The 14,880-nt window shown below is 40.9% G+C and overlaps 1 protein-coding gene across 1 annotated transcript in view; it reads right to left on the bottom strand.

The window, feature by feature from the left end:
* Positions 1-12,122, bottom strand: part of clptm1 (CLPTM1 regulator of GABA type A receptor forward trafficking) — a 16,887-nt gene extending 4,765 nt beyond the window's left edge. The window contains exons 1-12 of the mRNA XM_058413038.1: positions 11,982-12,122; positions 6,711-6,838; positions 5,777-5,900; positions 5,316-5,474; positions 3,633-3,750; positions 3,465-3,550; positions 3,209-3,329; positions 2,760-3,004; positions 2,584-2,677; positions 1,176-1,366; positions 994-1,089; positions 744-879 (exon numbers count right to left, since the gene is read on the bottom strand). Of these exons, the coding sequence (XP_058269021.1) occupies positions 744-879; positions 994-1,089; positions 1,176-1,366; positions 2,584-2,677; positions 2,760-3,004; positions 3,209-3,329; positions 3,465-3,550; positions 3,633-3,750; positions 5,316-5,474; positions 5,777-5,900; positions 6,711-6,838; positions 11,982-12,035 (1,552 nt within the window). The 5' untranslated portion in view covers positions 12,036-12,122. The remainder of the gene's footprint in view (positions 1-743; positions 880-993; positions 1,090-1,175; positions 1,367-2,583; positions 2,678-2,759; positions 3,005-3,208; positions 3,330-3,464; positions 3,551-3,632; positions 3,751-5,315; positions 5,475-5,776; positions 5,901-6,710; positions 6,839-11,981) is intronic.
* Positions 12,123-14,880: the final 2,758 nt, after the last annotated feature.

Genomic DNA, 14,880 nt, shown 5'->3' on the forward strand with positions numbered 1-14,880 from the left:
TATACAGAGCCAACCAAAAAATGTATATACACTTCAGGAAAAGAAAAATAGTATGATGTAAATAATATTAGTATAATATTAATAATATTATCATAATATCATCATATAAATCAATCTATAATGTATAGCAATAAATTTAGTAATACAATATTTATACAAATTTTTGTATAAAAAATTTCTTAAATCCTGAAATGTGTATACATTGCATGCATACATTTTTCTGGGTGACTCTCTCTCTCTCTCTCTCTCTCTCATATATATATATATATATATATAGTTTAGAGGGAGAGTCATTGTCCCTTTGGACATTACTGGACATTGCTATGATCTATTTCATTACACCCAAACGGTCCCTTTTGTCCTTATATAGTTTAGAAGGAAAGTCAGTTTTCGTTTTGCCATCAGTGGACTTTGCTGTGATCACTTTCAGTATACCCAAATTGTCACTCTTGTCCTTTTGGTATTTCCCCTTTTAATGCATGTACCCACTGTGCTCACTGTGTCTGGTGCGCCTGGGCGGTGATGGCACCATGTAGTGATGGCCCATAGTGCGAGGGCCCGTCATTGCTGCTTGCAGCTATATTTATTATTATTATTATTATTATTATTATTATTATAGGGAAATGATTTGTTATATAAAATAGCTTTTATGATGTTATTTCTAATTATTACAATCCATTTGTGGTGTGCTCAGTATGAAAATCATGCTGTGTGCATTGAATAAGTAGTTAATCTCTACTCACCAAATGTTAACAAGAATCCATAGAGCATGCTGAGTACCCATGAGTACCAGCCTTTGTGCTCTACATAGATTAAACTGTAAACAGCATAACATCCAAAGAGCGGGTACAGGAGCCAGGACAGGTACTTAAAGGCCATCTAGATAAAAAGAGCAGAGAGAAATCAAACCTTTCAGATGTCTGTAAAAAAATAAATAAAAAAAAATGAACAATCATGCAATTTCAGACCTCCTTTGCTTGAAAGCACACTTACATCATCATAGATTTTAGTTGAAGATTCAACGTATGTGGACTTGTCTTTAAATACCAATCGTGGGAATAATCCTGCAATCTTGTTCTCTCTGTCCAACTGAAACGAACAGAATGGAAATCAGACTTAAAACGGCTCTTATTAAATAGAATAAACGGCAACTTAAAACAAAATTGGTTGCTTACTCTGACGTCCATGACTTTGGTGATCTTCCAGAAGTCGATGAGCAGCCCGATGAAGACGCTGACCTGCACCACGAAGTTGGTTTCATTGTCCAGGATGTAGAGCAGCACCACCAGGGATTGGAACACACCAAATATGATGGAGCGCACGGACAGTCCCTCCAAAGACTGGCGACTGTTCCAGAACTGGATATCTGAGTGAAGGGAGGAAAGAATGCAAGAAACAAAATAAACATCTCTGTATACACAGACAACTTTATTCCTCAGGACTTTTTAAATGTGGGTGAATGAACTTTAGGCATCCATGTACAAAATGTTACAGATCATGTTTATGCCCTTATGGACTTAGACCCCTGTCCAAAGTACAGCCATTGCAACCAGGCATATATACACACACTGATCAGCCATCACACTGCCTCTGCCGGCTCGCGTAGTACATCCTGGTGTTCACTGAAAAAGTGTTATTCATCACATCTGTGCACCTTCTTCCATTGGTCTATGGTACAGTTCTGATGTGTGTCGTGTCTATTGTAGGTGCTTTCAGCAGTGGACAGTGGTCAGAATGGATGCTCTAGTCTGTGGATATGCAGCAAGCTATGATGCCCTGTGTTCTGACACCTTTCTATCAGAGCCAGCATTATCTTTTTCAGCAGTTTGTGCTCCAGAAGCTCTTGTAAGGAATCAGACCAGACAGGCAGGTCCTAATTCCCCACATCAATGAGCCTTTGGCACCTATTTCTGGTTCACTGGTTGTCCATCATAGAACCACTTTCGGTAGGTATTTACCACTGTACTGGGATCACCCGCAAGACCTGCCGTTTTAGAGATGCTCTGATGCTCTGTCATCTAAAAATCACAATTTGGCTCTTGACCATTTTCCCTGCTTCCAAAACATTGAATTGATGTTCACATGCTGCCCAATGTATGTTATTCACTTCAACTGTCAGTGGCTTAAATGTTATGGCTGATCAGTGTATACACACACACACACAGATCAGGTACTGCAATCACATACTGCCGTAGGTGCCTTAAAGTCACACAACAAACAAAATGAAGATAAAGATCTAGTTCAAGGTGTGTGACAGAACTGGTTTGAAAGAAAATTTGAAAAAGTATTTTAGAAACATTAAGATACCATCGAATAGATTAGTAAAAGCATTAGCTGCTGGTAGGGGACTAAAATGCTGTTAGATTACATTTCCATTTCAGCTATACTGCGTTGTTTGTTATGGATGTTGAATGTACGTGTTGTGACCAAACACCAAGAAAAATTCCTAACAGATCTGAAAACATATACTGAATAAAATTATTCTAATTACTGACCCCTGAATACATCTGTAAAATGTAAACCATGCTATTTATCCAAACCCTTTTACTATAGCATTAAAATAGTTCAACTCATTAAACTCACCATTCTTGAATGCCAAAAACTCAAAGACGCTGTGTACAATTGAGACAACGATGGTCAGGCCTAGTAGGTAGGGATTAGTCTCCAGCAGTGCCACCTGTTGAGCAACATTACCTTTATAACACATCCTCTGTTGAGCAGACATTAAAACAGAAGAATTCGATATACGAGTTCAAGACCTTAATGGAGTCCTGGTCCTCATCGGACTGCTCGTACGTGTCCTCGCTCAGGAAGTTCCAGGGTGAGCGAGCATTCTGGGCTGCATACAGCTGCCAGCGCCACAGAGAGAGAGGGCAGAAGGTGAGGCGCAGGGGCAACTTCTTTAGAGTCTCGTTTATGGGGTAGTAGTCCTTCTGCAGGTTCCAGTAATCGTTGAAGTAAACAATGGGGTAGTAATCACCGCTCACTGCATCAAACTTTACATCTGTGAGAGAAGGGAAAAGAAAGAGAGAGAGAGAGAGAGAGAGAGAGAGAGAGAGAGAGAGAGAGAGAGAGAGAAAGAGAGAAAGAAAGAAAGAAAGAAAGAAAGAAAGAAAGAAAGAGAGAGACAGAGAGAGGTTACAAGTTAAGAGCATTTGGTACCCAGTTTAATATTGATACCCAGACCCGTGAAGATGGGAAAACTTACACTGGTCGAGGGGCGGGGGCACTGAGCCTTTCACCCAGGCTGTGTGATCATCAACAATGTTGATAGTTAAGTTGGGATGCCAATGAGATATGATCTCCACTGGACCGTGACTTTCTGCCCGCTATAAAGACACACAAATACTCTTTCCTTACCATTATAAAGACAAAACTGTTTTAGAGTTGCACTAAGCCAACTATTTAACATTCAATGACCCACAGATTTGTGTTGATGCCAACACATCCATTAGCACACAAACCTTAATCATCTCAGGATCAGCCTCCGTCTCTCCCGTCAGCAAGTTCTTTGTCTTCAGAAACTTCCTGCGCTTGAACTTGTTCATCACTGGTACAGAAACAGAAACATGCAGTTAGTACCCGAGCCTCGGCACTGAGCGTGAATGCTAGTTTTCGTCGAGCCGACTCACTCCGTGTAGCGTGGACGGTGGCCAGCCTGCGATACTGGCCTTTGCGTTTCGGATCTGGATGGAAGCCACTCTTGGTGAAGTACACGTGGATGTATAAGGAGCCGTTCTGCTGTACGTTCTGTATAAGAGACGCAGATTAATTGCATCGACCACATACCAATATTCACATAGTCCAGTTTGTCCTACACGGCCTTAACACACCCGGTCATTGTCGCTTAGGGGAAATCACAGAGGACAGCTGTAAGAGCCATCCATTAATGGTAATAAACGAACAGCTATAGTGTGTATTCAGTTTGAATAAATTATTTGCATTCATTTACATTTACACACATGTTGAAAGCTGTTTATTTTTAAATATAACAACTTTCAAATCCTATCAGAGTGAGACTTGGACTTAGTTATTTTATGATAAGATTTCAATCATTTGTGTTTTATCTTAGCTGAAGTCCAACTCCCATGTACCAGAAATAAACTCTAAATTTAATGTTTATATATATGAACACACAAACATATAACATTTAAATATGATTTGATTGGTTTGATGAGGATGTGATTCTTTATTCCAGTGATAATGAGTAAGTGACCCATCTGTACGCTGACAAGGAAGGAATAAAACACTTGGTGGCACTGTGACACAAAGCGAAGTTATTGTTAGCATCCCATCCCGTATACCTTGCTATATATATATATATATATATTGCATCTGTATTCAAAAGCTATAAACACCTAATACCTCATCAGTACAAATCTCAAGCTTGTTATGGAGAAAGACCAAAACCTCTCTGTTTCACAAAAACCTCTTATAATTGTTAGCATGTTGGAGTGTACGACATCCAAGACCCTAGCTACACCCCAAATGACTTACACTGTGTAGTAAGAACAGCATCATCTCAAATGAGATACTGAAGTTTTTTTTGTAACCATAAGTGTTTCTCTAGCGATGACAAATGACGCCAAATGGACATAATGCGATACTAATAGTCTTTTAAAACATTTACAAATCACACAACGTGACCCAATTCAAACACGTGCAAAAGTGTTGTCGACCATCTTGAAATTTTTTTGTCTCATACCTGGTAGCACCGTCTCTCTGCCACTATGTATACAATGCTGTGAGTGTTGAGAGTGCATGAAGTGTCCAACATTCCACACACTGTCCCGGATGCATCATCCGGGTACCTGAAGTGAACTGCTGCTTGTTTGAACTCTCAGCGTGAACACGTGAAATCACACTATTTATATTACAACATTAGGATAATGCATATTTAAGCGATCTGATTTGAAACGCACCTGATGTGCTAACATAAACCTGGGATTTGCCCTGCAGCTCGCTCTACCATCAGAGATGCTGTTACAGAACTTACACTACACAACATGAAGGACGCAAGTGTTTTTCATTTAAAAATAAACCACACACCCTGCACTGCCCACATACAGACATTGTGTTCAGTTTGTGGCTATTTGGGTGAAATGTGAGATTCAGCTCAGGAGTACAGGATGAATAATAAATAGAAAAGTTAATAAAAAAAGAATTCTTGATCAGCACTCAGAGCATGTTTACACCTCATACAGATGTGTGTATGGAACGGAAAAGAAATCTAGCCAGATTTACAGGAAACCAACATCCTAAAAGGAGTAAACAGTGTTCGTTAACCTTTTACCAATAACTGCCCAAATCTTTACCTCAGGTGTGTCCAGTTCCAGGTAATGCTCATAGCAGCCGTCGCCTGCGTCTCCCGTGGTCCAGTCTCCATAGACCAGGTCTCGCTGGAACCAAAACAGGGCTTCTGTGCTGTTGAAATCTGAAAATACCTCATTTTCAGATAAATACACATAAAGATCCTAGGAAAGAAAAAGAGAACATGGTGTTATTTGTGTCATTACCAAACATGACTGTGTCTCATAACAAACATACGCCTACTGCGGACCAGCGAATTACTAAGCAAGCCTGTATGGAAAAACAGCCAAGGCAAACCGCAGTCCTGTACGGTAATCTCAGTGACCGCATTTCTATTCACGTCAAGCTTTCAGCACATCCATGCCAGGTAATTACCCAAGCTACTTGGTTCAGAGCCAAAACAGACCTTAACAATACATTAAGAACTGCAATGTAACAGTTCATATATATTTTTAGAGCACATTACCATTAAGGTGTCCTTGGGGAAGAGGTTGCGACTGGGCACTCGGGGAGCGCCGGCAGGGGTGCTGGGGTCAGGGGTCGACGGCCCTCTGCGGAACCAGCTGCTGATGGCCCATATAATGAAGATCCTGGGAAAACGTACAAAGAAATTTAAAACATAATATCCCGGCCTGTCTACTGCTAAAACCCAGTGTGAAGACCAACAAACATGCTGAAAATAATCGGACTCAAACGTTAGCACCGAATAGTGCATACAGTTCAAACATAGACTAGGTCAAAGGTGTTAAATCTTATCTGGAAAAGAATGGGTTCAGCTTTTCAAGATCGACCGATTAAAGATGTGGCTCCTGGGCTAGAATGAAGACCTGCAACCACACTGACTTTTAGCAGTAATTGATTAAAAACATTTATAAATAATCTTTATGCCCATTCGTGTGAGGGGCTGAAAAGTTTCTGGCATGAAGGACATACTAATTATAGTATATCCTATACAGTATGATAATTTTAGGAAGCTGTTAGACTTGCCACAAAGCTCGAAATCCAAGTAGCTTGATAATACTGACCTTTCATAACAAAAATCCTCAGGAGATGTCTACTAGGACAAGTACTACTATAATTAACTACATTATAAATTACTGCTCCTGAAAGAAGCTGTTATGATCGTTCTCCGAGTGTCATACTATCAATCTGCTACAGAGCAGGGGACGAGCCTGCAGTAGAGAACTCTATTTTTAAAGTAAAAATGAAGGCTTATGACTAAGGGGTATGATTAGGTAACCAAAAGTACTGGTGATATAACTGAACCCTGTTACACTGTACATCACGGTCACTACGCAAGAATGCTCTGGGAGTGTGATTCGGTCTGATTTGCTGGAAAGAAGTACTATCGCGATGGTATTTTGGTTTGGAGCAGGCAGCCGTTTGACGTATGGACTCACCTGAAAAGGACGCCCTTGATGACTTGCCAGGCGTTGGGCTGCTGTTGTTGCTGCTGTTGCTGTGGGTCTTGTGCAGTCGCACCCGTCTGTGCAACCTGGCCAGAAGCAGCTGCGCCATTACTGCTCACCTACACAAACATCGTGTATTCATTAATCAACATTCACCAACAAAATAATGTGATCATTGGTTTCACAGACGATTCTTCATCATCATCATCATCATGTCCACATTAACACTTACTCTGTGTAATAAAGCCTGATGTACCAAATGAAAACAATATCACTTTCTTCACCACACAACCATCTGGGAAAACTTCCAAATCCAGCTAATCTTTAAACTAACGCTGACCAACATCACGTGTACTGTACACCGATCAGAAATAACAATCTGAGCAGCGACAGATTACATGAAGAACACTGATTATCTTCTCATCGTGGCACCCGTTAGACAAGGACCAAATTGTGATGGCTAGACCACTGGATCAGAGCATCTCCAAAACAGCAGCTCTTCCCGGTCTGCAGCGGTCACTGTCTATCAAGCGGCCCAAGGAAAGAAGGAACAGTCGTGAACCGGCGACAGGGTCATGGGCAGCCAAGGCTCACTGATGCACGTGTGGAACGAAGGCTGACCCATGTGGTCCGATCCAACAGACGAGCTAAGGTTGCTCAGATTGCTGCTGGTTCTGATAGAAAGGTGTCAGAATACACAGTGCATGACGGGTCAGGGCTGTTTTGGCAGCAAAAGGGGGACCGACACAATATTAGGCACGTCATAATGGTATGTCTGATAGGTGTATATACACAAACTTCAGAAAACTTAAGAAACCCCTAATGAATCAGGAAGTCATCAAAATAGGAGGTATACAAATAAATAAATATATTAAGAGAAATAAGTAGAGTGTTTGGAAATGATATAACGCCACCAAAAACACTTTCTATAATTAACCACACATAAAAACCCACCCGAAGTGAGACTTTGATGTCTCCTGAAAGACGGTGCTTTGATACACTGCATTGACACAAACAGGCGAAAAAATGCAAATGGAGCCTTGAGACAAACAATAAACGCTTTATTGTGCGCTGCACAATAAGGGGGGGGTGGGGGGTTGGTTAGTTAAGCAAACTACAAAGCGAGAAAGAAACTTCGAGCTGGAAAAAAGTGATAGTGAAAGTGCCACATTCAGGAATAGAACAAAAAAAAGTCGAGATAAGATAAAAGACAGAACCACAAACCACACACACACACCCCTAACCACAGGGCATAGGGTAAACTACAAATGGCTCATAACTCAAAACTGTGAACTGAATTGGTCAAACAAAAATAAGGAAGTCTATCAGAGAGTAAATGATGGAACACGTGTTGCTTCAAGGGTTCATGCCCACATGATTGGAATGAGCTTAAAATAAACACACGACGCTTAATCATTAAGTCTTACTTCATGCGACGCAAATAACGAGGGCAGGAACGTTTCATACTGGAGATCTGTACAACAGTGTGTGAAGCACAGCTGCAACAACTTGCCCAAATTACTGATGTCAATATAATGATCCATACTGATTTTTGTCCGGTCGATTTAATTGGGGGGGGCATCATTGAGACATCAAGCTGTATATCGGAGTCAATAATAATGGTTCAGTGTTGCACCATGTAGTGCTGGGGGAGAAAGCAGCCTGACAGTGGTTTTAAAGAAGCCAAAAAACTGACCATCATCAAGGCTGAGAGATACAGAGAGAGAGAGAGAGAGAGTCAGTCACACTGAACGCAGGAAAAAAGGTGCAATGTTGTTTCGCAACAAGTTCTTGTAAACTTTAACTGATTTATAACGGCTTTAATGTGTGACTGACTGAAAACTCAAGGACGAGGCGTGTTCTTATCCAAATACAACAACAAGTGACAAACACACACACATTATATACATGTGACATATAAACACACACAGACTAGAGTAGTCACACACACGTGCACACACACAAACAGAAAGACCATAGACAGAGACACAGGCAGAGACAGAGGCACACAGAGAGAGAGAGAGACACAGACACAGAGACAAAGAGGGAGACAAAGAGAGAGAGAGAGAGAAAGACACACACACACACACAGAGAGACAGAGAGAGATACAGACACAGAGAGAGACAGACACACAGACCTCATGGAAGGATATTGATATTTTTCAGTGCAGTAATAAATCATTTGTAGGCGTTTCAGACATTTCAAGATAAAGTGCTAGAGAGAAAGATCCCTTTAAGTTCTAATTAGTTACTTCTACTATAAACTGGTTATGGTTAAATCAACAGAATAACCATGGGATTATTCCGGGAAACAAGATGTTAGACATCATCTACGTCGCTGTACACCACTTCTTTAAAAACACAACAATGAATAAGGCCACAGGATGTAAACCGCATTTAAGCAGAATAATCGACTGGTAATGTCTTTATTTTAACAGAAGCATGTGGTCTTGATGTGAAGGTTGACACACCATCACTTGGTTCAGATTAATTTTTATGTTTAAAGCAAAAAAAAACAAACAGAAGTTATTTATTTATTTGTTTATTTTAGTGATGGCGGTGCTGGTTGGTGTGATATTCTCGGTATTCCCGGGAGAAGTTATGTGCCTCACTGAGGTCACGGGGGGATGTTACTGTTGCTAGCGCAGTTACAGTTGCATTTAACAGCAGAAACGATGTCAGTGGTAGAGCTTCAGTTCGGAAGGTTGGGAGTTTAAATCCCAGCACCTCCAAGCTGCCCCTGGTGGACCTTTGGGCAGATGCTGCGACGGTGCACTTCTTTCCCTGTCCACATAGCTACTCACACTGTGAACGGTGTACTTTTAGCAGTTTACAGCGGATTAGATTTACATCAGGTATTACACGGATACAGTACTTGAATAAATCTAGACTGACCGTACTAATTGTCTGATTTAACAAGACGATTAGAGTCAACACTAATGTTAGCCGTCTCACTGGCTGCCAAGTCACTCGTGATTGTCTGCTCTTGTTGCTCTGCTGCAATTTCAGCCCAAGATCTCGCAAAAGTGTTTAACGTTCACGACAGTAACAGTGCTCCTTTAGCCACTGGCAAGAGCATGAGCTTGACATGCTCTTTGCTCTTGACAGAGCAAACAAAAGACTGGCTTTGTTTTGTTTTTTTTTCCTTCACTTCACACAAAAAAAAACATACAGAGATAGCAAATGACAACATTACAACATGCAAATTAGCTCCACGAGTGCTGAATTGACCCTCAAGCTGAACTCTAAGTCGCTCTGGAAGAAAACAGTCAAATGAGGTTTAAATGTAAATGTAAATTTACATGTCGGTGATCTCAGACTGTCCGTGATAACGGTCAGAATTCAATGTTAGCTTCTAAAATGAAGAAGATGCTAAAGCTTCTTTGCTCATGCGCCTTTGTGCAACCACGCTGAATGACCTAACAAGGAGATGAGGAGAAACAGTGGAGACGGTTGATAAATAGTGAAATAGTGGAGTCAAAGTCCCAGAATGCAATGCAGCTATACAACAGTTACTTGATTTGGCTGTCACGAGAATTGAAAACTAATACTGCATTCAGCTTGCCTCTGAAGGAATCATAAACAAAAAATGTGACAGATTTATGTCACTCAGCGTTGATCTAAAGCACATCTTAAACGCTCTTCAAGGTCACAGTTCAGACATCAGGACCCGGGACACGTCTGATCCCGTCTGCTTCGTCTAAATCCCATCTCCGGCTTCACTGCTTTTTACTTTAGAACGCGTTAAGCCCAAATTCTCACCTGCAGTTTTTATTACACAGGTAATAAAACTGAATAGAAAGTTCTGCCCAGGTTCAGTACCTGCTGTCCTGGAGGGCGAAGATAATTCAAGAGTTTTAAACATAACAGAGATCCACAGCAGTGTTTAGAGCTGCTTCATCCTGAATGTGAGCATACTGCAGGACGAGCTGATGGCACGCCATCGCAGGATGTGTGTGTGTGTGTTTTAAGGCTCTATGGATGGAGGGGGTACTTATTTATTAGCACACCAAAGTTCATGCACACAATGCACCGTCCCCATGAGCCGTCTCAGACACACACACACTTTTACAGTGTTATTGCCCGACACACAAGAGTCAGGATTTGTTTATAATTCTGTTTTGTTAGTTTTCTCAGGTTCTTCTTGTGTGGAGTTGAAGCTCGTCTGCGATGATGCAGAAGAACCTCATTGTGGAATGACCACAAAAAATAGTCACTCTGTTAAAAAATGAACCCCAATGACGTCAAACTCCAATTGTAAAAAAGGGCGAAAATATTAGTTCAGTGTAGACAGGACAGAATGTACCACAGAGTCAACTCATCAGAGAGCAGACAGCAATAACGAGCTCCTTAATTTGAATGGCACATGATTTTAAATTGAATGACATGAAAATTAAATAAAATTTGGCTAAGAAACCTGGACCCCAGCACTGATTCAGATGAATGCTGTGTTAGATATGTAAGATAGAGCTAATCACCTGGGCCTGGGAACTAACTCGCTAACCAGTGGTGTAGTAAAAATGACGTGCCAGTCAGACAAACTGGACACATTCGCCTGACCATTACAAAGCAGTGACTAAATAATAATAATAATATTAATAATAATAATAAATAATAATGTAGCCATCATAGCGTGCTAATGAGAGCTAACTGTGCCGCTCATCTCCAACGCTTACTATCTGCTTGACTGAATGACAGGCTATTAGCTAGTAAGCTAACACCGGGCCGAACTGAATGTCAGTCTAATCCACTGCCTCCGATTGTCCACTAGACCTCTGTTAAAAATATCGACATTTATAATTCGTAAAAAACTTGACGTGTATAAACACACTCAAAAGGTTAACGATGCGCAACCACGGCCACCTATACAGCCTTTATTTTATTAACTACCGGCATTCTGTCAAATACCGCCTACTGATCATGGATTGGTTAGTTGTTCTGACTCATACAAAGTGCTTCTGGATTTCATAGGCTGTCCAAGTCTGAGCGTCACCTACTAGCCAATCATCACACAACGGGCGCAAACATATTGACCAATCCGAAGACACGAGGCGGGACCTTTTGTCGGAATACGGGTGGATTGATGCAACGCGACTAAGTGCACGGTGAATCAGGGGAATCGTTAATTCCGACCGGTATCAATTTGGCTTAAAACTAGTGAAGCTGAGAGATTTACCTGACGGACTAATAAAACGACTAATTCGGATGTGAACATAGAGTCTGGTGTGTTATGTCTATATTTAGTATTTCTGTCGCGCTTACCTCGCCGTTGCTCACGGTGGATTGCTGTGCTGCTTGAGTCTCCTGCGCCGCCATCTTCCTTGTCTCTGTCCTACTCTGTAATGTGGCGTTCTCGGTATGTAACCGGAGATCTCGCGAGATTTGGGCCTAACGTTAGGATACCTCTGTTCCAATAGATCGCGAGATCTTTTTTAACAGCATGTGATCGCAATAGTTACACCACTACTCATTACTCATCACGTGTGCTCGAAATTGTATGAAATTATAAAAACGGAACATATAATCAACACAATGCTAACCACACAATATCAGGGGGTTCACAAATTATGCAGCTATTACAGAAGTGTATATATATTTACAAGAACCCTCTTTGTTTACAGTCCTCTTATTTGTACACAGTGTACTGTGTAATATATAGAATGTACACTGGGTGGCGCTATTTTTTGTATCTGTCCTGTAGTGTTTTGTATTGTCTTTTTTTTTTTTTTTTTGCACTGTCTTGCACTTCACTTTTTACATGACCTCCAAATGGAGAACAATAAATTGTTTTTTTTTTACTTAAATAATTCAATTATATTTCCCCCTCAATGTTTTGAATTCTTTGTGCCTTATTGGTGAACAGTCTTGATAGATGTAATGGTAGCAGTAATATGCAGGTCACAGGGGAAGGAGATCAGAATTTACAGCCGGTGGATCGAACCGTTGTTTCCCTGTAGTGTGCTGCCCCTAGCGGCGAGCATGAGTCATTGCATATACGAGAGAGAGAGAGAGAGAGAGAGAGAGAGAGAGAGAGAGAGAGAGAGACAGACAGACAGACACTAGTGAATGCAGCTGAATTTCGAAATGTGTGGCATGTTAAAAATAGTCAGTAGAAAAATGTTGAAGTATTGTGAAATTTGCCAGAGTTACATAAACTGCGATTTCACCACAAATAGTTCATATTTTAATAAATTACATGCTCTTTTTAATGTGTGTGTGTCTATATCAAGGCATTCCTGTTGTTTTACTTGGCAGTAAATCTGAGTAAGAGTTTGTCTGAACAGTTTTAAACAAATTACATGATTAATATGCCGTATTATGTCATCAAGCATGGGATAAAAGTCACACACATATTTGAGTCTCAGAAACTACATTTTCACGTCAGATGTCAGATCGTGTGTAAGATCATGACTTTCGGTTATATTGTTGTATTGTAGTATTTTGATTGATGTTTTTGGCTAAATGTAGTTGAGAAACTAATTCACATCACTGATCACCACAAGTGGCTTAGTGATTAGCACGGTTGCCTCACAGCAAGAAGGTCCTGGGTTCGAACAGGCAGGGCCCTTTCTGTGTGAAGTTTGCATGTTCTCCCCGTGCCTGTGTGGGTTTACTCCGGGTACTCTGGTTTCCTCCCACAGTTCAAAAACATGTACATTAGGTTGATTGGTAATTCTAAATTGCCCATAGGAGTGAGTGTGTGCTGGGGTAGGCTCCAGCAGATCCGCATGACCCTAATTAGGAATAAAGCGGATATAGGAAATAAATGGATAGATGGATCACCACAAGACTCAAACCTGTTCCAGCATGATAGCCCCAGTGCACCAAGCGAGGTTTCACCAAGAGCCCTGACCTGACACCTACAACCAATTTGTCTTGTTTGTGTTGAATGTTCTTGTGTTTTTTGTATGATAACAGGAAAAATTTTATAAAAGGGTCAATAATTGTAGTATTTTCAATATTTTTTTTAATTGAATTGTCTTATTATTGCACTGCACCAAAGCAATGCCTGATTTGCAGAGAGATTAAAGATTTCTATAAGCAATATCACTCTAAAACCCTTAACCTTTAGTGTTTATTTATATTTGCCAAAATATAATCTTATCCTGAACAGAAAAAGTACTAATGATGAAAGAATGAACACATTGCCTGTATTAGCAACCCCATGTTACCCAGTATGCTGCTAAAAGTTTATGAATGTGGCCTTTCTTTGTCCTGCAAGCTTCATCTTCAGTAACCGCTTTATCCTGACCAGGGAGGAGGTGGCTCCGGAGCCTATCCCAGGAATACTGGGCGTGAGATGGAATACACCCTGGATGGGAATGAAGTTTTATATAGGGCACCATTCAAAAGCATACACACACACACCAAGGGCTATTTTAACATACACAGCCAACCTTCTTGAAGGAAACATTTCCAAACTCTGCACAGATAGTAACCTAAACTCAGACTCATACCCTAAATCTGTGAATTGGCAGCAATACTCACTAAACATACACACTTTTTTTTGTTATTAAATCACACAGACAGAGTAACATTTACAAAATGCCTAGTTGGGGTGGTGGTAGCTTAAGTGGTTAAGGCTCTGGGTCAATGACTGGAGGATCAGGGTTCAAGCCCCAGAATGGCCAAGCTACCACTGTTGGGCCCTTGAGCAAGGCCCCCAAACCACCCTGCTCCAGGGGCGCTGCATCATGGCTGACCCTGGACTCTGACCCTAACCCCCAAGGTTAGGATATGTGAAGAAAGAATTTTACTGTGCAGTAATGTATATGTGACAAATAAAAAGACAAAACTTAGGTCTATGAAGAAAAAGAACCGACTCAAAGAACCGACTCGTAGAGCCGACTCAAAGAGTCGACTCGTTCAGAAAAGACACATTCTGGGAGTTACAGCCGAGCTCCAGTTTCTACAAAGTTGGTGTATATCTGCGGTTCATTTTCAAATTAGCCAGACAAACGAATTATACACTTCTATTCTCGTTTCCATTCGATCTTTAGACTTTTTATAGGGCTTATATATTTTAATTCCAATACTCGAACACGACGACCAATCACATGCAAGAACTGATCATCAAAGGGCGGGGCGAACAAACATTCATCCAATCGTAGAGCGCCGTTAGAGGACCCCTTGCTGCTGCTTCATTTGCTCACCCGTTGGC

The sequence above is a fragment of the Hemibagrus wyckioides genome, linkage group LG17 (assembly GCF_019097595.1).
Source record: "Hemibagrus wyckioides isolate EC202008001 linkage group LG17, SWU_Hwy_1.0, whole genome shotgun sequence".
Classification (NCBI taxonomy): Eukaryota; Metazoa; Chordata; class Actinopteri; order Siluriformes; family Bagridae; genus Hemibagrus; species Hemibagrus wyckioides.